The sequence below is a fragment of the Athene cunicularia genome (assembly GCF_003259725.1).
Source record: "Athene cunicularia isolate RWA chromosome 4 unlocalized genomic scaffold, athCun1 chr4_part2, whole genome shotgun sequence".
Classification (NCBI taxonomy): Eukaryota; Metazoa; Chordata; class Aves; order Strigiformes; family Strigidae; genus Athene; species Athene cunicularia.
In genome coordinates, this window is record NW_020799099.1 from 8,405,388 (window position 1) to 8,432,666 (window position 27,279).

At 42.8% G+C, this 27,279-nt stretch overlaps 1 protein-coding gene across 2 annotated transcripts in view; it reads right to left on the bottom strand.

The window, feature by feature from the left end:
• The window catches only part of SHROOM3 (shroom family member 3), a 153,494-nt gene that overhangs the window by 91,273 nt on the left and 34,942 nt on the right, over positions 1-27,279 (bottom strand). For both annotated transcript variants that reach the window (XM_026847351.1, XM_026847350.1), the window contains exon 2: positions 14,714-14,868. In XM_026847351.1, coding sequence (XP_026703152.1) covers positions 14,714-14,868 — 155 coding nt within the window. The remainder of the gene's footprint in view (positions 1-14,713; positions 14,869-27,279) is intronic.

The window sequence follows — 27,279 nt, forward strand, 5'->3', positions numbered from 1 at the left end:
GGGGGGGGGGGTGGGGGGTTACAACAACTATGGAGACAAAGCGGCAGATGCTGTAGGCTAACCACGAAGAGCCGTGCTGGACATGTGCAGCTGGGTATTTGCATTGTGCTGAGCTGCAGGGCTGCTCCGAGGCAGCCTGGGAAATGTGCTCACTGCTTGTCGGCAGGTTCAGCCAAAATCCTTAGCCACTCTCACTTTATGGCTGTGACTTGCCTGACCTTCCTAAATGTTGTCTTTCCAAAGCACCAGGGGATAAAGTTATTTTCTGGTTCATTTTTCTTCTGATGCAGACAAGGAACAAGCATTAAGTTTGAGAAAAGAGTATGACTTCTGCTAAAAGTTGGTTTGTGTGACTGCATGTGCAGTCTTTTCTGTGCAGGCATGCAGGAAATTTTCCCTCCCTCTCGCACACACAATGGTTTAGATTTGGTATTTATGAGCTTAACTTAGAAATAAAGGAGGAATGAAGTTTCCAGGTGGCTCTTTCTTTCTTTAATCTTTCCTATGTTTCTTCCACTCTCTCCCTCTCTTTTCTATCAGTCTTTAATCAAATTCCTGCTGTTACTTTTATTGAACAAAGGAGATGCTGGCACAGCCCAGAAGTGCTTATGCACATGGGTTGCCTTATAACAGCCAAATTGCTACGATTTATTGTTAAATGGTTCCCGCAGGCTGTAATTTCTAAATGCAGAAAGAAATGTCCAGGCTTTGGCAACTGAAGTAAATGTTAATAACTGGTATTTCTTCAGCCACTTGGGTTTCTATGAGGTATTGCCTTTAACTCTTTGAAGGCTTCAGAAAGACTTATATTTAAGACACTGTGTAACAGACCAGAGAAAACAGTAACATCACCTCTAGATGATTTTTTCAATTCACTTGAAGGAGGTGATCACCTAATCTCTTTAATTCAGGCATCTCTTCAAATTTCAGATACTACATACATCACCTTTCTTCACATTTTATGTGAAAGAGCATTTAATCACTCTGATCAAACTGATCCCAGCAACAGAGAAGAAATGTATGCCTGGCTCATTTGCAATCTGATATGAAGACAACAGAAGATGTCAAACCACTCAAGCAGGTAGCGGATTAGGATACAAACTAATCCCTTGCCTGTACCCGATTGTCCATACGAATTTATAGCTGAACGCTTTGTTCACAAAACTGCTAGCTTGCAGTCCGCCTCAGGAGAGTCACAGCACGTGAGAGACGTAAGTCGGGGGAGAGTGACGCTGTCCTCTGCAGAGCTCCCTACAGCCTCATGGTGTACGTGTATGGGTCCTCCACGAAGGAGAGGAGGTTCCTCACACCACTGCAGCCTGGGAACATGCCCATTCATGCAGGCACCAGACTGTGCCTCAGGGTGATGGGGTGTTGCATTACATGCTGTGGATCTCTGTCAGCTCCACTGCCTCCCTAAGGCTGCTCACATGCTGACTAATTTTGCCCTTGATGGCATGTATATAGCAAATTGTGCTCATGGGGCCAGACAAACACATGCAGGCAGGAACATACACATGCTCACCACACACATGTGTTCCTCAGATGGGACAGCCAGCTTGTGAGGAGCCAGTGGAGTGCTCCAAGGACTGAAGCTGACAGCACATGGATGGTCCTTCCCTGGCCAGACGCTTCTTTGAATTTGGTTTTAAAGAGCTGTCTCAGGCAAGGCAAAAGGAGGAAATTTGGGGCAATCTAAAGGACTAGGAATTTGCTACTGTAACCAGTTCTAGTTTTATTGTCTAAATCTCTCTGCTCTTTAAATATTGGAATAATGAGTGCATATTAGGCAAGGCAGCGTGCTGTACTCACAAGTCATGGCTGCATCTGTACTTCAGAACAGGCCATTTGAAGTTGATTTGCTTAAGAAGATAATCTACAGCCAAAAACCACTCCATTTTACAAAGACAGGGACACAGACCTCAATATTCCACTAGCACCACTTCAGTTTGCTTTCACCTGCACTGCCAACTTTCACTAAACAGACTGTATCACCACACTAGAAAAAACAATTACAATGATTTCAGACAAAGTGCACAGCCAGAAGTTTGGCCCATATTCATAAAAAAACAACAAAACCAACCTAAAGTTAAAGATAACCTAGTAGCAGTGAAGCAGGTAATGAGTTTAAAGATTAGTTAATGGGTTTACTAAAGGAGTTAATATCTCAGGAAATAATCAAAATCAAAGTTCAATGAACTTAGTTTTATGATTCACCACTAATCTAAAAGGGCGTGTAAGTGTGTATAATATATGATAGGTCTTCAATGAATGTAAATTTCTGCAGGCCCATACTGGAGTTGTACTGATTGCCATCTCTTAAGAATCAGTCTCTTTCACATTCCCTTTCTGTTGTCTGCAATGTTACCGTATTAACCAAACAAGAATATATCTCAGACTGTATGGCTAGCCCATCTGTATTAAACATTGACGCAAAGTGTTGGCCTGGTTTGACACCCACTTTAAACCACTCTCAATTTATAAAAGGTGAAGGCCAAAAGGAGTGCCTCTTACTTGAGCAGAGACTCCTCCAGATGATAAAACTGTAAAATGCTCCCGAGACATCATGGTGTGTATGTGAGACAGATCCTTTGCTCATGAGACTCAGCTTCCCAAGTGCATGGCATTATTATTAGCACCCTTTGACATCAAGGGAGGGAATGGCCTTAAACATGCTGTACAACTCTAGAGGCTCTCTGAAGTTCACCTCTCCTGAGAGCTTCTGGCACTTTTCTAGCATAAAGCCCAATAGATTTGCTTACATGTCTCAACAGCTTCGCAGTAACAGAAACTGAGCAGCAGCGCAGCCCTGGCTCCCTGTTTGCTGTGAGCTCGCTTAAAAGAGCAGCTGAAAAATCCCCCATGGTGCTGCCTGGCCACTCATTTGCTCTGAAGTTTATGATGCTCATGATGTTTAGGACCAACAGGGTCCTTAAGACTCCTGTCCTCCCTCTCCCAAAGCCCTGCTGCAAGGTCCTACTGCCTCCACAGGCACAAAGCTGTGCCTGGATTGTTTTGCTGTAGCTATTGAGAGGCTGCTTACCTTTTGAGACACCAGACCAAGTCTCAGGTATTCCCATTCTTGAGACAGAAACAGTCTGCTATTTGGTGAGCGTAGTCCTCGGAGGAGGGAATGGCACTACCACCTCAGAAAGTGGAGAAACAGGAGCATAGTGATTTAGATAACAAGTTGCAGATACAGGTGCTGTGCACAGAGGCACCTCAGGGCTAATCCCGCAGTAAAAAGCAGGAGGTTTGCTCAGCAGAGGCAGCTCAGATTACTGCCCTCCTACCAAGCAGTCGTCAGCAGGCCTGACAGACAGGAGCAGAGACCGTGAGGAAAGGGGGAATTTGAAGAGTGAAAGTGCCAGTCAGCTCTGCCCTGACTCCCCACATATTGATGTTTGGCGCTCCCTTATAATTAACACTGGGCTTTTGGGGGAGAGAGGAGAAAAGAAACTATATCCAATAAAGAAGTGTTTTCAGCCAGCCAGGAATTATTTACTGTTTCTCTTGAAATTCACCACTCAAATTTAATTTGAAAAATTTAATTAAGATTAAGGGTAGAGGATAAAAACCCACAATGGAGGAGAGGTGTAGCGGGGATGTTGGTCTCTGTTGCTCACTGGCCCACAAGTTAGGGCACAGCAATTTGACTGTAGGTTTAAGGTTGAAAAAGATGACCACAATGGTTCCCTTCTGTCAGCTGTCAGCTCTGTGGGTCCCACTGCCTCTTCTCCTGTGCCAAAGCACCAGGCCAGAGGCCTGGCAGAGGAGAAGGCTGTAGGCACATGGCTCTGTACAAAGTCCAAGGAAATATCACAGAAAAGCATGTGGCACTAAACACACTAGACTCCTCCTCATACAGAGGATGTCAGCCTGATGCAACCAGGGAGGTTCAGTTACCCTTTACCCAGCCAGGCTGCCTTAACATCCAAGAGCATGCTAAAAACCCACATTAAATATATGCTACATACATTAACATGCTTTTCCTATGGGGACCAAAATGTTTAACTTCAGGCCAGAAAGAACACACATTTCACATCCATTTCACCCTAAATATGTTTTTTTCCCAGTCAGGCTCTTAGATCAAAACACGTTATTCACAATCTCACCCATACTTTTTACCATACTTTCTCCACTTCACAGTCTTCCTTACCTGAAGAGTCTGAATGCATCCTCCTCTTCAATGCAGTTAACTTCCTAACACCCTACAGGCAGGAGAGCCCTTTTATGAGGGAGACAAGTATAAGGAGTAATGCCACATAAAAATATCTATCAGCAAGAGGAACCAAACCCAGTGCCTCAGGCCAAACACCAGCATACTGGAGGAATTTCCCATCTCCTCAAGACAGAGAACAGCACTGACTGCCTCCATTCACCTCTTGCAATTTCACCTCATGATAGCAATAATTTTTGAAAGCCTGGTAAACACAGAAGACTAAGACATAACTCTGAGCTAACTGGCTCTTTTCAGCAGCTGAAAGATGTATTTTTTAACCAATATTTCTGATTTTAATTAGCTTAGGCATTGTTTAATAGAAAAAAAAAGGTTATGGTCTACTTATGCAGGTATAACCTCCATGAAAATGTTTTACATACAAGTACTGAAGACTGACACTGTCTCCCATCTAATGTCAAAGTCAAAGAAGGTAGAAAGCTGAAGAAAGGAGTATTAGAAAAAAAAAATAATCTATATTCTAGAGCTATTGGTATAGCCAGTGTTTTGGCTAGGTGCATACACGTGAATACTCTTTGTTCACCTGCATTTGTGTGAGTGAGTTAGGCTGCCTTTCATTGCAAAGATGAAGATTTGTGCATATAAAAGACCATTTGATACTGTCTGTGCAGTTTCTGCCCCTCATTATTCTTTTGACTGAGATATTCCATTTATCTGGCCACAAAGAAGAAACAACACCAAGGGATTTGCATCACCCATACAGGTCCATTCATGAAAAAATGTAGTCACAGTGACCACTACACTCTAACATCTGTTTTACTGAAACAAATCCAGGCAAACTCTATTTATATCAGTAGGATTACATCAGTGTTCATTAGACTTTCCTGACCCCACCTCCCTTTCAGAGGAAACCTTGTATCAAGCAGGGAAAACATGGAAAAGTTTTTGTGGAATTGTTGTATATTCCTGGGTAACTAGTGTAGCTGAGCAAAATAAACATTTAACCTGGCTACAGATATGTATACATCAGCACATAACAATGCCACACAACTAACAAACCCCTTATAAATCAATATTGATAGTCAGCTTGTGAAATTAAAGCCATGTAACTACAGCTTCTTACACTGAAGATGATGAAATTCAGTTATTCTCAGTTCTCCCCTGCAGCTGTCCTGTGAAGCTGTCATCCTGCAGTCCTTTGCACCTGTACAGGTAACCAGAACCTCACGCAAGTCCAGGTATTTGCCCTATCGACTAAAGGTCAGCCCAGACACAGTCACAGATAGAGAAGTGAGGCCAGATCAGTCAGAGAACACATGCTTGTTTGTTCCAGTTTTCATACTATCGTGATCTGATCCAGCTCCAACTTAATCCTCAGGAAATTCCAAGAGAAGGAGATTCACACCCTAAAGAGCACTTTGTACGGTGCTGGCAGAGATTTCCCAGCTTTTCCAGTGTCACTTTCTGACAAATCAAACCCCAGTTTGATTATTGCCTGAAGAAGGCAAACTAATCCAAATGCACTTGGTGAAAGAAGCAGCTAATGCAGAGTGGCAGTGGCTAGAAATCGCTGTGGTTCTAATGCAGTTTCAGGTGAGGGGTCAGTCTTTAACGTCCCATATAGGATAACACATTGTGGTGGCTGGCTTTTTTTTTCCCCCAAAGCATTTTCCCACTGTTCTCATCAGTGGCCTATATCTTTTTTTCAAAAATCATATCTAGAACTTCTTCACATTTACTACCCACTGTGGGAAATTTCCTAAAAGCCTGGCAGTCCCAAGCTGTAGCAAATTAAATCCTAGACAGTAAGTCTGTTGCCAAATTAAATTCTATTCACCTCTTACCTGTCTGTCCTGTATTTCCCAGTGACCCTTCCTAATGAGATAGGAACTGCAAACATTTTGATGAATGAACAGAAAACTCCTCTAATGAAAATACTGATGCTTGAGAAAGTTATAGACTTACCAGTTTGATCCAACACACAAGCAAATTTTAAAGCATTCGCTTACCTGGGAACAGGCTGTACAGACCTTGGAAATACCATACAAACAAGAGGTCAGGACCTGGATGGGCTTTGGCTGGTCCCACCGCTGAGGAGCTGTCTCCTCATGTAAGGTTCCAACTGAAGGCTCACTTTTTTAGAGTGTTAAAAAGATGCACTTTAAAATATCTCCACACTGTCTCAAGATCTCACACAACAGAGCATCAGTGACACCTGGTAGATGGGGAGCTGAGAAACAAGGAGACATGACCAAGGGCACACTGGAAAGCTGCGGAGGAGTTCACAACCAAATATACAACAGTGCTAGTCACAAGACCACCCTGCCAGCCCTCTACCGGTGTTAATGCCAGCTTTGGCCTCTCAAGTTGTCAGTCTTAAAACTTGCATGTGCACGAAGCCTTCCTTTCTCCCACCTCCCCTGTCTTCATCACTGAACAAAAAAGTAACTGCACTGCATAGCAGCTCTTTGGAAACGTGCTCCTGCACTATTACAGAGTGAGGCAGGAGCCAATGCCTATTCTAATTAATTTCATTCACAAAACTTGGATTTATTCGATGCAATTTTTTGGCATGTTGTCAAATACGACACAAAATTACATTAGTGTCATAAGAGGAAAGGATTAGTCCACAGAGTTCTTTGAAGAACAGTGTTGGCACTTGCCTTTTTGTAAAAATGCCAGCAGCTTCCCCTCTCTCTAGGAACAGCCCATTTTCTCCTGGTCAATGAGGGAAATCACTGCTCAGTGAGGGTCTGAGCCAAAGCCTTTTTGAGTCTGTGGGAATCTTTCCACCAATTTTCATGGGCTTGAATCGGCTCTGAGCCTCAGATGTCAGTCGTATTGACATCTTCCTCCCACACTTTGACACTTCGATTGCGTCACTTATCAGGTAGAGTGGAAGACTATTTTTTCAAAGTCTTAGTTATAGCAATTTGCTAACAAAAGAAGAACAATACTGTAGCTATGGCATAGATGTAAGTATTCGGGACGTGGGTTTAATTCCTGATCTTGCCACTGAGGTTTTTAATTAGTTGATTAGAATAAGATTTGTCTGAAAACATAACACTGGCCATGCTGTGGCAGAGCAGAGACCCATGTAGCCCAGCATCTTGTCCCTGACAGCACCTGAAAGCAGAGACGTTAAGAAGAGGATAAGAGCAGAACAAATATACCCACACATCCAACATCCTCCCAATCCCAGCAGTTTGCAGTGCAGTGACTGTGTAAGCGTGAGATGGCCCCTGGCACGTAGCAGCAGGTTTTCATCTGCATACTTCTCTTGGCATCATCCCCCAGTCTCATCATTCAAGCAAGGAGGCCCAGAGACAGGGATGTGCCAAGAGAATAAACCAAATAACCCAAGTGACGCAGGGAATCTGTAGGGAAGCATGAAAAAGAACATGCAGATTACAGTTATACCCAAGGATAAGCTTAATCCCTTCTTTTTGTACAGTTTTTAGCACAACAGGAAAATGAGGATCATGTTTTTTATCCCCACTCCTCCTTTATTTGACTTGTATTTTTAGACTAAGGCTTTTTGAGATGAAAAAGAACTGCAGGCACTGCTAAGCTTGAGGCAGACACAAGCCACCAACTACTAACACTGAATTTAGAATATCAACTGCCTTGAATACTGATTTTTACTATGTTTGTATCTCTTTGTTTACTTACACTTCACTAAGATCTGCCCCAGAAAGAGAGAAATGATACAGTCAAAAGTCCTTCACTCTACATAAAACATACTACGAGAACTGGGCAAATGCACACCCTTGGGACAGGTTAGCAAAGTTGTTAGTAGGTATCAGGAGCAGCAGCAGTCACATATTTTAACCGCAGTATCTATCTCAACAGTGATGGTTAGCCCCAAGCCCAAAACACCTGATCCCCATTCAAGCTACTGCTGATTTGTATTTTGCAGAGGATTTGCTCATGGGTGGCTTTGGAGAAGAACAAGATTGAGTGGTGGTCTTTTACTGTGGTGATCTTCAAAGCACTAGGCTTGTGTGCCTTGAGCTTTGAGTGTGCAAAAAGATGTTAGAGCAACTATACCCTATAGGAACAGAATGTACTTCATCTTTGATATAATATTGTATGTACCACATAAATAATACTGGAACAGGCTTCCTATGGTCACTCGTACCTGTATGATTGTATATATACTAAGATCGCACATGTTGTGTGCTTTGGAGGTATGCAGTTTTGCTGTAAACCATAGCTCTTTTGAGATTCGTACTTCACTCAGTGTCACTGGCTCTGAAAATGCAAAGGTCACCATCAGAGTCCTCACATCCCAAGGCAGAGCCTATGCGCTGGCTTGAACCCTAAAAACAACATCTCAGAAGAGCTCTGCATCACTCCTGCATGTCAGTGTGTACAGAGTAAGGGCCTAAAACATTGGTAATTCTCCGCAGAAAATTTTTACTTGCTGTTCCACTAGCAAACTTTAATAGAGCTTTGCATTTATTAACCAAGAATGATGCTGGATCCAAGAGTTTAAAGAATCAAAGGACCAAATTCTGACCTGAGGTAACTCATCTGAACTCCATTCAAGTCCATGGAGCTGCTTTACACCCACCAAGAGTGTGGAGCAAACTGCCCATGGCAAGCTCACTTCACAACATACCGTCGTCTCAACAAGAATGACTTCATGTTCTCACCTCTGCCCTCCCTGCACCAGGCAACAGTGAATGCCACAGCAACTCTAAGGAATGGCTTGTAGGAGGCCTTAGTCCAAACAGTGTTTGTGTTAGAAAGGGTGTCTAAGAGTTGTTGTCCCTGTGACTGTGGTTCCCTTCAGCATGATATTCGCAGAACAGCTACATTTGCCATCATGCCTCAGTGATCTAATTGCTGCTGTTATGAACACGTTGAATGTAAAACTATGTAAACAGTGTGACGCTCTGACAGCCATTCTTGCTTACTGACCTGTGGAAAAGTCTATTTTTGGCAACTGCTGTAGGCCACTGTGGTCGTTGTAAAGCAGACAAGGCAATGCCCACATTTGGAGCCTTATCTTCAGCCAATGCAAGCATGCACAACACAATTAGATCAAACTGATACCACTGAAAAGGCCTGGGTCTTGTTTTAATTGCACCCAACTCTGCTTAGATACTGAAGTTGGAGAGGAAGTGACAGAAAAAACAAGTTGGAAAAAATAACCTGTCTTTCACAATTAAACAACTCAGCCTTATTTGTGTGGCTTATAGCTTTAGTTTTCAAGCACTCAGTCTCCTCCAGCTGGTTAAAAATCAACTGTGTATCAAAAACTATCTAAGGTAGTTTGCTGAGGACAGTAGGCAAGCCTCCCACTACAAAATTCAAAAAACTGGTCTCTCCAGTTTCTCATAGTGATTCACACCTATAGTTCTTAAATTGGCAAATCATGAGCAAAAACATCTCCCCAGCATCAGCCTGTGGATTCGTCAGCCTTGATGGAATTGGTTCTGCTCATACCATCAGTGAGAGCCATTTGTCATTAGCCATGATATGGACACAGTGAAGACCATCACGGGGAATATTTGTGGAGACCTCTCTTCTGAGGACCTTGCTGCTTGGCTCATTCCTATAGTCTGTTACCAGTGGAGCAATACTTGTTTGTTCTTCCCTGTAGCACAGTGCTATCTTGCCTTTTTGCCCAGTGATGATTTTAAAGGCTGGTCCCCTCACTCAATCCACTTACCTGTGGCAATTTAATCCAGCTAGCAGGACTAAACACTCAAGTAGTGGTATGCTTTTTGCCTGATTGCTCAGGTCTGAAATATATCAGAATGAAAAGAATGTGCTTTCTTCTGGGTCAGCAGAGGAAAATGTCCTCAAAAACCCTGTATTAAAAAGTGGGGAAGGAGGAAACAGGTAATTTTTGTACCATTCTAAAGATTCAGATGGCAGAAAAAGGACTAGAATGAACCATCAAGCTAAATCCACCTTGTCAGCAGCAAGCACACAAAAGATACTAGCAGCAGGATATGTGAGATAGGAGATCATAACTCAACTTAGCAGGGACTGGAAAGCACACCTCAGGTACACTCAATAAGGTTTTGTAATTCCCTGACATCCAGAGTAGCTCTTCCCCTGGCTTATTCTGGCTCCAGCACAATGAACTGTCAAGTATCAGCAAGCTTCCTCCTCGTATACCAGTTGCAGACCTGAGGTCTACAGGAATGAACAAATACATACATGTCTGTGTCCATTGTCCTGGAAATGAATGGACAAAACAAGTACAGGAAGGTAGCAAGGAATGGGCAGAAAGAAAGGCTTTAGGAACAGCCTTTTAAACAAGTTAGGTATGAGCAGCCCTGTTAAAGAAGCAGAGAAAGCTGGACATTTGTAAACTGTCATTAAGGGCTCCTGAGCTGAGGATAAGACAAATGAAATGCAGCTAGAGAGCATCCATGAAAAACCATTTCACAGTTATCTCCCAACTAAGGATCACCTTAGGTAACAGGCACAGTATTTACTTAACACTACAGTTCACTTGGTTGTTCTCTGGCTCTGCCCTACTGTAAATCCGTGAGCATGGAAGAAGCATATAAATACACAATTGTACATGTCTGTCCTACTGCAAGTTCTCCCCTGATATCAATAGGATGTTGGATGCAGGAGTAAAAGGCAGACTATGGTCCTCATGCAGTAACTACTCTGGCACAGGTTATTTATTTATAACCATTCATATTTATTAATATTAAGTATCCTTGTGAGATAGGTAGTTTTTCTCAACTCTATTTTAGTCTTTCCTCTCACACTGAATTTTCTCTGATTTTCCCTTCATGTTCCCTTCATTGAAACTATTTCCACGCTTTTCCTTCATTAAACTAATCGATAACAGACTAATGAAGACTGACAATGACACATTAATACTGAGCTTTGCAGATGACGTTCCAAGGGAAATAACACATCATTGCATCCTCCTGTTTACAGATCTAGCAAGGTGTTGTAACACCAATTTTTGCTTAGTAACACAAGTAGAGGATCACTCTGCTGCCACTGGTACTAAAAGCTTACCTTTGTCCTAAAATAGAAAACAAGATTAAATAGCAATCTGAGAATGCTATATGGACGACTCAAGTGTATGGAGTGGGTCAAATGTATTCTGTTGGTCCTCTATTTGATTGTCTCACTACAATATATATGAATTAAAAAATCTGTGCCTTCTGTCCATTGTGATGTCTGGTGTTATCATCACACTGCTATAGAGAGCTCCTGAATTTTTAATTTGAAAAACAATCAAACCTTTAAAAACACACTGACCTTAAATATGTTTTGGAAAGAATCAAAACCACATACACCAAGCAGACTTTGCTATTGTTTGCATTTGACTTTTAAGGGGTAAAGTCCATGTCAGTGTGAGTTTGTGTCACTCCCTAAGCAAGAGCTCTCATGAATACTGAAATCACAGACTAAAAATGCAGATCACAAATGACTGGTCATTGACTTTTCAGACCACTGGTATTTTCAGCAAGCAACCCTAATTCACTTCAATTAAATCATTACGGCAAATTTACAAAAATCAGTATCTCAAGCACTTAAAAAATAATTTATTTTTAGATGACGTAGTACTGCAAAACATCATCTTCTTGTCCACACAACAAAAAGCAGTCCCAAGTGGGAAGCACACTAGTCCTTCCTTCATCAGTCTTACTGGCTAAACTCAGTATGTCTGGGGTAAAGATAATCTGCACATCCTTGGTGCTGTATCTTTACCTCAAGACTGGCTTGCAAACCTTTGTTTGTTCACATTTCATCATACAGATATGCTGCCTGTCCAGCAGCATCCCCCTAACTGAGATTCAGGTTCCATGTACCTCAGGTTCTATACTGAGCTGCTTTTCTTATTTTGTTTATTTTGCACCTTGCCTCATCTCATCTCATACCCTTGAAAGCTTTTATTTAATACATAAAATCACTTTCCCCTCGATGCTTTCTTCTTTCTCACCATTCTCTTCTGGGATCCTTCTTTTATCCCTTCACATCCACTTTCCCACTAGCATTGGAGACAAAATCTTTGTTTTCTACCTTGCCACCAGCTGGACAGAGTACTGAGTCTCACCACCTTTGGTGATGGAGAGAATTCAGAAAAACTTGTGATCCACTGCCTGCAAAGCAGTCAGGACCTCACATTTTTGTTCTTTTGCTACTTTCTTGCCAGAGCTGCAGGGTCAGCTGGGACTGTGTCAAATTACCTGAACTGAAGGCTGGGCTCTTAGCTCTTAATTGCAGTTTTTCAGTTCTAAGTTTATGGATTGTCACTGAGCTTTAAATGTGCATGAAAGGCTTAAAATACCTTGGCAAGGGAATAGTATGTGAATGTAATACCTCTTAAAGTTAACATGCTTGATCTTTCTAGGGGTGATGAAATGAGACCATGAAAGGCTCCAAACCAAATTTTCTTCAAGTTCACTAAAGTATTCCAAGCCATGACAACATCAAATACCCTTGCATACTCATTAAAAAGGAGAAGAAAAGGTGAAAAGGTCTTGGGAACTTAAAAATAATGGAGAGAGAAAATATTACATTACACTGTGAAGTGTAATTTCAGAACATAAAACACTGGTGTCTGATTGTCAATTTTTTCAGAGATGGATCACCTCCTCTTTCAATAACTCATCAACTGTAACAAGAATGATGTGATCAGTACCCAGTGGGATTGTTCTGCCTCTCCTGATCCCTACTGCATGAGAAAAACCAGTCAAGGAAATGAAAAAGTTGCTAATTTTCTGTTTTAGCTTGAAGAAAGAGGCCTCAAAGCCTTCTAAGAGATGTCCTGTGATTCATGCACCTCCCAAGGAAATATAAGGAACCGCTGAATTTTGGCCTGGCTATGACACTGCTGACCTTGAGTACATCACTTCTCTGTGTATGAAGACATATATGAGCATGTGTGCATGTATGTATATGTGTGTGTGCATACATATCCAAGCAGAGAGAGAGAGTGCTTCTTCACTCCTGGTGTCCAGTTTGAGACACACTGGAACTGATCTCCCCACTGTACTTTTTCCAGTTTGTAGGCTGCAAAAGGGCTTTTCACAACACAGACAGGTTTTAGTCTCTACCAGAAAATTGCTACAAATGAAAATATCTAAATGAACTGGAGAGGAAGAATTCTGGGACAAAACAACTGCAGTGGGACTCCAGGCTTTGCTTGTCTATCTTTTTCTCTTTCCTTTTCTTTTTACCTCTTATGTGGACACATTAAACACCAGAAACAATTCTCAATTTACGCCATACAGAAACAGTTATTTTCCTAGTTAATCTTGGCAAAATGACATTAAACTGTGACAAAAGAGTTCGATTTTCACAATTTCACTAAGTTAGTTGGAATTAAACATTTTCTTCAGTCAGTACAGTAGGACTACAGTCTATATGGGCCTTAAATATTCAGAACTTGTCATAAGGTCATAGTCAGTACCTAAAGGTACTTCAAGATAAACAACAGAATATAGCCAGCAAAAGCACAAAATATACTCCAGAGAGCAGGAGGGTGTCTGAGCTGTTCATACCTGACCTACTCAGACATCCTCACTCCGATGTTAGCCAGTTGTTCCAATTCAGCAACCCAAGCTGACACCTTTTGTTTGGTTAATGACATCTCCTCAGCTATGCTGATCTTGACCCAGATTCCTTTCTGGCTAAGTGTGGAAATTCAGGACAGAGCACTCCATAAAGTGGTACCAGCTATCACCTAACTAGCACAGAAATAAATGGACACGATCACAGTAAAAAAAAAACAAACCAAATTCTAGACCTAACCACTTCTGATTCAGAATGTGCATCAAAATTCAAGTTCTGTGTCCTGACCCTGACAAACATTTATTATTCATGTCTCCAAAGAGGATCAGTGTAGCTAAGTTACACTGAGCACTCCATCAAACACAGCATGCTGGCATCACTGCTCATTACCGTTTATAAGGCCTTTGACAGCCAGGGAAACAGCAACATAGATCATGTGAGAGATCCCTCATTTGGTGATAGCATGGAGGCTGTTGATCAAAAGACGCAGGTGAAGTGGCTGCTCTTCCCCCTAGATCAGATCCTGTGTACAATATTGGTTTTACTGCTCTTGGTCAGCACAGCCACTCTATCACTCACCTGCAGAACATGAAACAGCTCCAAATGTTGCTGAGGTCAGTGGAAATCTTTCTGCTGTCACAGCAACACTGATAACATGCAGTGAATGAGGCAAGAGCTATGTGCAGAACTGCCACTCTTTCACAGGGAGCCCCAAGCACTTGGAAGGAAGATGAGACTGAAAAATCACTGAACAGGAATCCTGGATTGTCATGTGGCAGGGGAGCAGTGGAAGAGATCTGGATAAGTATTTCACATGCTTGGACATAACAATAACAAGGGAGTCATAGAAATGCTGTCTGAAAAGAACAAACATTTGCCCTTGGGCTCCTACCTGTGTGCTTAAAACAAGGCTTTTGCCAAGATCAGGCAAAAGCCATAGGCTTTCAGCTGGAGATGTGAGAGGAATGGCTGTGACACCCTGCAGGGCAGCAGAGAGGAAGGGAAGGAGTGTTGGATCTTGCCTACCTGCGGACAACTAGCTTCAGTTTCTTGTAGGACCCTTTAACCAGGGAGATGGCCTCTCTCCTGGAGCTGCTCAGTTCCACCTCATTAATGTTCACCACTTCATCACCAGCCTGCAGCTTGGAAGGCAGGGAGTCTGCTTTACCTCCCTCTTCGACCTGCACAGGAAAGAGAAGAGAAATGGTGAGACATGCCTGACACAATTTGGCTATCACATGCAGAGCTGAGCATGCATTTCTGTTGGAGGAATTAGGTCTACCAGCCCCGAACTCAGCTCTCTGGCTAAGAAACGTTCTCTCCCTTTGCCAGACAGCTTCCTCAAAGGTCTGTGCTTGCCTCCCCTACATTTCATATAGACAGAAGCAGGGGATCATCAGACAAATTAATTCTGCCAAGAAGCATTGTTTTAAATAAGCCTTAAAAGTCTGGTATTTGGAAGCAATAACTGCCAGCAAAATGACCATGGAATGCCTCCTGATAAGAGCACCCAGGCACAAGCTCAAGGGCAAAGCTGGGATTAGAAGAGCTTGGATGTGACTTTTCTGTTCCAGCTCCTCTTCGTGATCTAGCTGATTAACAACAGCTTCTTGCTTACTGGCCAGCAACAAAGCAGATGCACATAGGTGTATGCACTTAATGGCATGCAGCAAATCCATAGGGTTTTTCAGCCAGAAATTTAAAGGAAGTAGACAATTATTTTAATTTTATGAGAAAGTAAGCAGCCTGCTCAAGGCCATGTAGTGGCAAAGCTAGAAGGAGAATCCTAGGGCACTTTTCCTCTGTTTTGTATGGTCCACCACGTACATTGTGTACTCTTTCATGCGCACTGATTCTCCATCAGTGTGCCAGCAGAAATATGCCAATTCTGCAAAGAAAAAAAAAAAAGTGACAAAGCAGAGGACAGAAAGTTTGCCCCAGAATCTCTGAATCTCACCCTTCGGCACTAACACACTATCTCTCCGCAAAGGTATAGCAGAGGGCAAGGTTACATATGGGTTAATGCATTGCAAATCCAGAGTTTCCGGACACTCAGAAGTGCCACTGGTTTAGAAGTGCAACTGATATAGCTTTTACTACAAAACTTGCCACCACAAAATCTGATCTTCAAAGCACCTGGCAGTCAGTCCCTGTTCAACAGAAGCTGCAACCTGTGTTAGCAATTGTCATGTGACCCACTCTTAAGTATAACATCTCATGGCACATTAGAAGTATAATCTCTTCCTTCAGGCCTTCACCTTTCCAGACATTATACTGAGACAAAGAAATGTATCTGAATTGGATTAAGACTCTGATCCAACCAGGGGAAAGGGCTGCTATTTGCACGGGTACCATTTTCTGAGCAGTGAAATTGCACACACACTTCTGGAAGTTACTTTTATTTCAAGTCATGCCAGGCAAAGCGTAATTGAGCCATAACCCAGATGTGTAACTCAGCACATGTAGATATATTACCCAGATTTTTACCAGAACATTAGTTTCAATGTTCAATGGTGACTTCTCACAGGCAAAGCCAATCTGTTCTTCTGAACAACAGTATTCCAGCTCATGTACTTTCTAAAACTTAAAATCTGACTTCCACAAACATTAGCTAGTAAATTCTCTGAACTGCCTACAAAGGTAGGTAAAAATCGTTGTCATTCATCCTACCAGGAAGACATTCCATTGATGAATGAGTTTTTTTCTTTTCTTCTTCTAGAATGGACAAAACCACAGGAATGATACTTCATATGAAACGCCTTGCATCACAATTACCAGGAAGGGTGAGAGATGAAACATTAAATCCTGCTGCCAGAATAAATAAACAACAAACTAAAAAGGCAGTATTGCTCCAGTTTGTTGCTGCTGTAAGGAAAACCAAGTGGGTATCATTTCAATGAAATATAATAGAATGGTATACTATGGGTTAGATTAACTTGTGATATAGTCAACAGAAAGGAATTTTTGTTTGTTTTTTGTTTGGTTATGTTAGACCACATATAATGGAGAAAAGGCATTCCTGAAAAAATATCTTCTGTAACAAATATCAGCTACTTCAAAGGCTGAGAGACTCATCAGAATCATTTGTACTAACTTCTACCTTGATGAACCCTGACCTTAAAAAATCAACAAAATTGTGATCTGTGCTTTAATAATCCAAATTGTATTTATATATTCTAGTTTTTTTCACTCCACAGGATCACTGTTTTAAGGTTCTCTTTGCAACCATGTGCATTAGACATTTGTTTTTCTCCTCTTTTTCAGTAAAAATGGACATTTGGATTATTCCATAATGACCTTTATAAATAATGTGAAATCAAAGACTTTAAGTAAAGACTAAATCCTGCAATACTTCTGATAAGGTTGCTAACATGATGAACAGCTCTGAAAGAAAACTTTCTTCAAATCCTGATGTGTTCCAGCTTAACCTATGCCAAGGACTCTTAAACTGCAGCATGCAAGGCCAAGTAGTCACTCACAGTACCACGATAAAGAAAGACTTTAAGGAAAGCTTGCTAGCACAAGTACAGAGTCATCTCTAAGTAATTCCACAGGCTGAGAATGATCTGCTTTGCTCCCATGTACTTAAACTATCCATGAGCAAGACCTAAAACAAGACCCACTTCTTGTGATTAGAAGCTTTTGATGGCAGCATCAAAACTGTATTATTTACGTACCTGGAGAGAATATAAATGGAGATATGGATTGATCTTTTGTTGTTTACATAGCTATCTATTAATAATGTTAGCTTTCTCGATTGTCTATTGCTTAGGTACAGTTGTGTCATCAATTCAGCTGGGGTTCCCTGGATGCAAATTCCTTAAAGTTCCTGGAGGAGAACATTCACAACAGGCCTGTGACCTGGCACTACCACTCAGTCAAAAGAGGCAAAAACACTCCCAAGTTTCCATCAAAAGTCCAGAAACAAAGCACAGTCTCCCAAAGTAAGGCTCAGATGCTCCACATTCATTTTTTCTTTCTTAATGCCTTTGAAAACACTTGTATTTAAGGAGTGGTGATATTTCAAGGAAAAGACTGAATGATTCAAACAAAATAAGCTGCACTATAAACACAAAGCTCTCTCTCTACCCAGTGTAACAACTATCAACAAAGCAAACAAACCTCAGCATACATGCAACCTATTTAAATGAACACCTGCTTCACTGGACAAGGTTGAACAAAGAAAGTCAAGGATGGGCCTCTGCTGGGTTTGTGATGCACTGAGCAGTTAAGGGTAGAAGATGCTTGCAAAGCTATGTGCACCACAGCAGACAACTATGCAGGCAGGCCCCTTCTGCATATGGTTACCTTCTCTGAACAACCTGCCTCACCCTGTGGACCAGGTCCGAAGTTATACGAAATAAGAAGGCAAGTCTTTCAATTGTTCCCTAAATCTCAAGTGGTTCTAAGTGCTGTCAGTCAGCAAGGGCAGAGCCAGCGATACAGTCTCTTGTATTAAGTGTGCAAGTCGTCCTGGAAGAGTTTGAGCAGCCACAGCGTTGTCAAAATCACCCTCAACAGTCACTTGTACCTAGCATAAGAGATCAATCAATAGCCAGTAAGACCTCTTATGGTTTACTTAAACTGAGAAAACCAAGGTGCTCTGCAGCCAGCAAACCTGGGTCTAGGATTGTCACATCCAGCAGGAGCAAGAGGAGCCAGCAGCAGCCACCCAGGGACTGAAGTTTTTTTCCTTTTGGCTGGATTGAGCCAACTGCTCTGCCAAGTCGAGTTATGAGAGGTGATTCTGACAAGCACAGGGTGGAGGTATATCTAAAAAACAGGCTGGTTTTGACCTTCATGCACTGGGCTAAACCTTAGGGGGCTCGATTAAATGGCTGATCTTACTGGAGGTGCTGTGAGTAGAGCCAGCTGCCATGTGGAGAGAAGTCCTCTCTTTGAAATCAGCAGGAGCATCTGTACAGAAAAACATTCCTCAATAGCATACAGATTCTTGGTTTCCATGCCTCAGTTCCCCACCTGTAAAATGGACACAACCGTTACTACCTTTGTCTGTCCTATTGAATGTGTGAGCTCTCTGTGGGTGGTGATGATCCAAATCTTGTCTCTCACTCCAGGGGCTCTCTGTGAATCCCTTGTTCACAGGGTCTGACCCTGGGGAGAGTCCATGCTGATTACAACCATGCAGCAGGGAAGTATCCCCTTCCAGTGGGTGTTCCAGCAATCTTCTACAAGATGGCTCCTACTTCCTGTGAAATCCCATCAAACTTCTGTGATTTCAGCATCTCCCACACACATCTTCCTTTCTTCTGTTTTCCACAAACATATCTAGCCCATTCTTTCAGGTTCTTTCAGAAGAAGAGAACAAGATCTTCCCTGCCAAGCTGGCCTCTCCTGAAATACACCCACTTCAAAATGCCTCAATAGTCCCCTCGGGCTGACGCAAACTCAAGTTCCTTCAGTTGTCTTTACCACAGTAAACCCTTCCATGCCCACTGCCCTTTCCTGAAAATCCCAAAGGCCACCCCTGATCCTGCTTTACATTAACACTCCAGTCCATTTTCTTGCATTAGAGGAGGCTTCCTGCCATTCAACAGATCCTGCAACAGACTTTGAACCCATCTGTTCTCCCTTTTTTGGCTTACTGTAAAAGCAAGAAGTTGCTTAAGCAGATCACCAAGGATACATAAGACTTATTACTACTGTCTTTTGTTTGGTTCGCTATGGTTACTGTAGGTTCAGAGAATGCTCTCTAACTGAGATCCTTTCTTGATTATTTTAAAGAAGTTTTCTTTATTTATTCCTCTTTTCTCTTCCTTTTCTTTGAGGAGCTTTTGTAACAACAAATTCTCTGTAGCTTTTAAGATGGATTATTCCATCTTTGTGTCCTTTATATTATGAATGGTGCATGTGATTCCTAAACTGTAAAAATACTTGTTGAAGTTTCTCAAAAAAAAAAAAGCAAGCAAGCAAATATGTATGCACAGTGTATGCTGTTACACAAGTGAGAGCTGTGCCACGCAGCAGGTTAGTACAACTGCTGAGTGACACTCAGAGATGCTCTGGAAAAAACAGTAAGCCGGCATAGCTGGGTGTTGACAGAAGCAGCAGCAACTGAAATGACAAACTACTGCCCTTTTCGTGTCAGATATTATAATCATGGGAAGGCAAGCATCACAAATGAACTGCTGGAGATGTCTGTCCAGAATTCCTGAGCTGCTGAAAAAGATTTTATAGGAATCGACAGGGTGAGAGAGGAAGAAATTTTGCTCCATGAAGGAACTGAGAGAGGTAGCTTCCTCTGCTTCAAGGAGCCTGTGACTTGCCCAGGAGAAGCATTACAGAAAAATGTTCTCTTTTTTAGAGCTCTTGTTTTCAAATATTTTACTGGAACCATTTTCATTCTTTCCAGTGGAACAATGCATTTCCAGTGAATTGGGGGTTCACCTCCTCCTTATCCCTCACAAGGTCATTAGCACTGGTGCAACTTGGGAGAAAGGGTTAAACCAGCTGTGCGTTTGAAAGAAAACACAGGTAAACTGACTGTATCCATTTCCAAATTCAACAATCAAGGTTTTAATCACCTCTCAGTGACCAGACTGGAACACCGACTAGAGGTGTTCAAATGACTGGGGTCATTTATTTACCTGTCCACTATTAGGCATAATACAGCCACACCAGATCAGTCACATACTGCACCCAGTAAAGAGAGCAGTGTACACAGGGCCACATTTGGCTTGCTCACTGATTGATTTAGGCTTCATGTTGAAAATGGAGATTTTTAAGCCCCTGTAGAATTCAGAGATAGTTCTCAATTCTAAAAACAAAGTTGCAGAACAGCTGAATGACTCCCCAGAATATGCTGCTCCCCTCATTCAGACTTAATGCCATGTCACAACTTGGGGGCAGCCACTGTTTCCCATGCAGCAGACAGAAATGCTTCCCCATTGTTGCCAACCTCTGTGTCAGCATGATGGAGCAGTTAAGACAATTCAATCAAAACCAGTTAAGTCAAAGGTCTCCCCCTGGAGCGGTGTCTCTGCTGGATTTCCCCATCCCTGATGCAGACATGCATCTCGAGAGAATTTAGCTTTTGACATTTACTCTAAGTGTTTTCAAATTAGTTACTGTTTTATTCTGCAGGGAAGTAAGGAATGTATTTTTTCCCATAGTGCTCTGGATTGTTTCTACAGTAACATTCTGCTCCCAAGTACAAAGCACAGTAGTGGAGAGACTAATTTATTCCAGGTAGTCATACAAGGTTCACATAGAATGAATTCACTTTATTCAATAGAAGAACATGTTTTCTTCCACACTCAACTGGAACCATGTTAATGAATATACTTACTTGGCTTGAAGCAAGACACCTAGCAAGAACTCCAGCCCCTACCATTCACAACTCTAACACTTCTGGCACCCCCAGGCTTATTTTCCAGATACTACATCAGAGAGGCACCACTATAAATCTAGAGGGACATCTACTCACCATGTTGGCAGTGACAGTCACCAGCTCTGATTTTGGCATGATGACCCACATGAGAGAAACTCAGCAGTATTTGACCCCATACAGAGAAGAGTCACGAGCTCAGGGCTACACCAGACTGTCAGACAGCTCACGTCTTCTTTGCGGCATGTGTGTGTGTATGTGTTTCTGGGGACAGCAGATTCATTTATTTCCTACCTGTCAGGAAAAAATAAGCTCACCTGCCTCTACACAGAATTCATCAGCTCATGCTCTAAGGATAGACAAAATATGCTGCCTTGATTCTCAGAGGTGGTAAAATTCCACGTCAAGGCTGTGGCACAGAGCTTCTCCCAATGCTGTACCCTGCCCAGGTGGTTGAGGAGACCCAGACAGCATGAGCTCAGCATCCTCTCCAAGCTCTTTTGCCAACACCTGGTGCACTTGACTTCAGATAAAGTGGTGCAACTAGCCCTGGCAAAAGTGGGGTACCAAGGACCACATCCAGCTCCCAGTCCCTTTCCTCTCATTTCTCCTCTGCTGGGGTGGACTTCTGCTGTCAAAGCTGCTTTCCCCACTTCCACGTGGCCAAAGGTAGGTGCTGCTCAGAAAGGCCATCTGTCCCTCTCTGGGGCAGAGGAGCTTCCTTTAAGACATGCTGGGAGAAATCATTCCTAGTCCCTGTGACTTTACTCCTCTCCAGTTCCCCTGCTCTGCTGCCTAAGGCAATCTTTATTTTGTCTGTGCCTAAAAAGCTGAAATGAGCAGGAACTGCTCATGTTTTTTTCAGAGGACTGATTTCAGGCAAGCACATTCTATTTCACCCAAACTGGAATCTGTCCAGGATGCTGAGTGAAAATGGTACAGAGCCTCTGATACAAAGGGAACCAGGACCTCACCTTTTATGGATATTCCCAAAAGCTAACATGAATTACATCCAGCAGCAACAAATTGTTGCCTGTTCCCCACCAAGTGTTATAGATCCAGATGGGAACCTGCTACCCCCTTGATGACTAAGCCGCACCTTTCTCTCCCCATCTGCACTTGCACTACGCCAGGATAGCAGGGAGCATCAGTGACCCTGTGTCATTTATGGTCTCTGGCTGCACACTCAGCTGGCTCACTTCAGGGGAAAACCCAACCCAGGAGCAAAGGAGTAGCCAGACTGCTTTTCTGTAATCTCCAAACCTGGATTATCTGGACACCCAGAAAGCAGGCAACATACTGGAGTTGTGCACCAGTGGAGACAGAAGCTCCCTGAAGGACCAAGACATTTTCCAGTAGAATTTACCGAGAGCAGGCACAAAAGCAAAGTGGCTGTGGGCACCAAAGCAGCAATCCAGCTGCAGAAAAGCCACTGCGATCCAGGCAGGGTGGATGCAAGTTACTGACAAATGGTGAGGATTCAAGGTCAGTCCTAGGACTACCCTGCAGGCTCCAACACTTCCACACCTTTCCATTTCCTGTGTGATTGTTTCCTGTCCTGGGACCAAGGTTAATCTTAGCAGTCAGCCCCTCAGCAAAAAGTGTCAAGAAGTGAATGGAAAACAGATTGCTGGCTTCAGCTACAAGAGATAAGAAGACATGCTTGGATGAGTTTGCATCTGACTCCTCTTGGTGACTCTAAATTCCTAAACCTGCGGAGGAAAGAAGGCTTAGCTTTTAAGATAATTTTCCACCTTCTTAAGCACAGAACTGTTAGGATCCCACAGAGATTTTTACATTTAAAAGTGGAAGGGACAGGGAAAATCAAGTCTTCTTTCAACTAATGCAAAGAAAGATAGACCTATGCTACAGCTCTGGTTTGGAGAAGCCTCCAGGATCTTTTCTGTAACAAGAGGCAAAACTAACAATAAATTTTCTCCATCTCTCTCCATATATACAAGACAAAGAACTAATTTGTGCTTGCTCTACAGTAACAGAGCTGTATCAGGTCCCTCTTTTAGAAGCATGGTACAAACACATTATCACAGACAGTTCCTGCCCGAAGCCCCAGAGTATAAATGGACAGGTTAGACAGAGGGACAGGAAACAGAGATGTGGAAGAGCTGCAACAACAGCAAGCAGAAAGACAGCGGCAAAGCCCGTTCTCAGCTACATGGTGACAGTTGCAACATACAGACTGAACCAAGAGGCAAGGAGAAGTGAGAGCACCTGCAGGATGGGGAAAATCAGCTTGTTTTCAACCAGCATAAAGCCAGCTGTGACATGCCCATGAACCAACTGCAAAATGATATTCTGACATGCTTTATAGTGGTAGCAAACAGGCCTTCTCCTGCTAGCCCATAGAGACAGGAAAAAGGTGGCTGGAGGACAGGAGATGGCTTCTTTCCTGGCTCTCCCGGCACTCAGCTGTCTGCTGCTCAATGTCAGGGAGTCCAGGGAGGCAGTATCAAAAATATCATTAACGCTCCTTCCTACCTTTCCTTCCTGTTGTTCACAGCACACAGCAACTGGGCAAGGCAAGGAAAAAAAGCACTAATGTGCACCTGAGTCACAGACAGAGCAACTACAGAAAAGCAATGCCTGTGCAGGTGGAGAGTAATGCCTGCCCTTTTGCAGTGTTAAAACCTGAGGGATCACTTTCTCCTGCTCTTTCTCCATTTCCTGCAAGAGGCCCGCTTTTATCCCAGCAGAGTCTTGACTGCAGAACACACCCTACCTGTGCACATGGGAATCAGAGCGCCTAACTTCTTTGTTCACTGTTTGGTTTTTGCAAACAATCCATTCCACGGATTCCACAGAGGCTATATTACCAGGTGATACAAATACTGGGGCCTGGAGCACATTAACTTGATCCTGTTTGGTCTGCAGCCATTATCAGGGCAATATCAGCTCAAGGGGCTACAAGAGCTCATTCCCTGTTACCCTGTTGTATCTGATACCACTAGCCCCTCTCCAGAGCACACAAAGCCAGTGACTGCACATGTCTGAGAGTTAATATTTGCTTTGCAATGTGATAGTCAAAAATAGCTGTTTGTCAAAGAGTCTGCTGGAAAGGTCTTCTGCTCTGCCCCGAACACACCCAAGGTTTCCACACTCAGAGCTCCTTTTTTCACCCTGCTTTGCCATCCTGCCCAGAACTTGACAGTCCTTTCTCACGTTTCTCACAAGGTTTCAATAATTAAAAACCCAGTTCCTATGACATTAGTCTGGGCTATCAGACATGTGGCCACCCAACATATGAGAGAGCACTGCCTCAAAGCTACTGCACATACACTGAGTCCATCACAGCGGTGCAGCTTCGAAGAGCATGGCAGCGGCAGCTGAGGATCACATTCCCATTCCCCAGCCACTCGTGTTCCTGGTGTGCAGGGTGCCACTCATGATCCTTGTCACTGTCTCTGTTCTGATCACCATGGCAGGAGCCAACGTGGCATGCACCAGCTTTACCCACAGAAATGAACTGAGCCTAGCGCTTAATGTTTCTCACCTAGTGCCATGCCCCAGAAAAAGCTGAAGATGGCCCTGTGTTAACAGTTGTAACTATTAAAACTGAAATAAGGTACTCTTAATGGACCACCTGAATCCTGCAAACCCTAGGATTTTCAGTCAATTACATCAACTGCTCTCTAATCCTTTTCACAGGCACCTGTACAGACCCCCTATACCATCTCCAAACAGCCCTTCTTGGTGGCTGCAGTGTATCCCTCAAACTGCGGTATGTCACGCACAAACATTCACTTACAAACCAAAATGTAAAATGTGGAAGGACTGGCCCACCTCAAGAAATGTCACCCTTTGCACAGTGCAAATGATTAGGCATAGAAACATGTTATTATTTATTTGCTCTTGGCAGTTTCTTTTGCTTTGCATACTCTCTTCTCACAGCATGACCTTACGTACCCTTCCTCATCCTGTCTTTGCCATCCAGGAAAACAAACTAGCTGGAGATGCGTCTGCAAAATTACATTTGTTACATACTCCAAGGACAATTTTTCAAGCCTGGGGAAAGCCAAACCAAGCATCACAGGAACTGCCATAGTAGGAAAACTAGTTATTTCTTTAATCTCACTCCTGCCTGTTCTGAAAATAAGAAGCAAATGACAACATTTGAAACTTGCTTTTCAATCCTTGTTGCATAGCACTGCCTTGTGCCCTTTTTTACAGGATGCTTTACATGTCTTCCCAGACTTTGTATTACTTTTCTATACTTTCTGTTATGACCTATGTTGCCATAACCCTTAGAAGTTGTAGCTTGACAGGGTGACTAACTGCCACAAGACTTTCTTTGGATTGTGTCATTTGGGGTAAATGGAAAATATTTCCATGTAAAACAATATGGCTGAGATGTGATAGGTTCAGAGAAAAACTAAGACAGACAGCAGGCTCTCAAAGTACGGTTATTGAGGTGTCTTTTCACCACATGATTAGACAGTGAACTTGTGCCTTGGCATATTACTCACATGAATTCAAACCAGAAATGTCAGGAAAATCTGCCCTGAAATCAGGTAATTCCATAAATTAGGTAAACCTAAAACTATGGGATTTTCTGGCTACTGGACTAGGTAGTACTTACCTCTCCTACAGACAGATCCTTGGCCCCAGCATGGCCAGTTACTGCTTTTGAAGTGTTCTACTTCTTCCCCTTATTTCCCTTCCCAATATTAACACTTCATTATACCTGTTATAAATAGCAATAATAATAGTAATGAAAACAGTAGTAATGATCCTCAAGAATGATCCTCCCATTAGCTAATTTGACCTTTCAACACCATGGGAAGACAGCAGGAAGTATTGTTCCTAAATTAGAGAGGAATAAAAACAGAAGCAATGTTTATGTAACTTTTCTAGGGTCACAGAAAGAATTGCACATCAGTGTTGGAATTTCACTTTCTACTCTGACTGCTAGGTCACACTGTACTGATGCCAGAGGAGACTCCCCTGATTTAATTTTTCTACCATGTCTCCAGAATTTAGCCAGTTTCTCTCATGGAAATTTTCTCTTTTCTACATCCAAGAGGAAGTGCTCTTGGACATCCTTCCATCTGTATTTCTGGTCCCTCGCTTGTGACATGGTTTTCATTCTCCTCTATTTGCTGTGGCTGTTCTCTCCCTCACTGTGTTACTTCCCCTTTCTTTCTTTTGCCCTATATTCCCTTCTTCATCATGCTTCTCCTTCCTCCCCAAACCTACTGATACAAACTAATAACCACTAAATGGTCTATGTCTGAGAGGAGAAATAACAGATGATGCAGTGGAGCCATGCTTGATGAATTAGGTGGAGCTCCTGTCAGGCATTCAATATCTGCCTAAGGGATTTAGGTATTCACTTCTCTCTCATTTTAATGAGAATCAGACACCAAAATTTTGAAATGCTCTTTGAAGATCAAAGATTAGAGCAGCCAACAGCAATTAAAACACAGCCCAACATCAAGAGACATGTCCTTCAGGGCAAGAGAGTACTGCTGGCATCCCTAGGTAATGAGAAGGAAATACTAACGGACTCTCCAGAAGTAGCTGGGCCGGTTCATCACAGCACAGCGGCTGGATGCTTTTTGACTCACTGCCAGGTCACACACACTCCACAATAACACAGCAAGAACTCCCCTTGGACCAGATAATGGCAACAGCGCGCGGCTTAGAGTGACAGTGCCAGTACAAAAGAGGAATTTTGCAGTCCAAGCCATTGTCATCACATCACACTTGGCAAACCCCTTCTTTATTCCCTCAACCTTCTATAATTACTAAAAAGTCTTCTCAAGTGAATTTAGTGCCCATGAAAGATGCCAGGCTCACAGCCCTGGAGATTAATTTTCCTTGCCTACAGATCAGCTTGTCACACTTCCTGCTCCTTTCTTCCCACTGCACCTCCAGTGTGTTTTAGCACTTTCTTGAAAGAAGAGCCTCTTGGAGACAAAAGGAAGATTATTTTCCTGGGATCCTCAGCGCTGCTGCTGAGATGGTCAGCTCCACAGATCCAAGCACAGCAGCTATTTTTAAAAAATGGGCATTTGTGCAGCAAAATGTCTTGCTTCTGGTCCTCCATGTGATGGAGCATGGGAGCATGTCGTACAAAGGCATGGCTATCTGCAGGACCGGTGTCCATGTGAAGAGCACTTCATGGCACCATCCATCTTGCCCCAAATCAACCCACGAAAAGAATTCCCTGACAGTTTTTTCTGTGACACTACCATAACCCCCAAATAGTAAAGAACCACAATCAAAT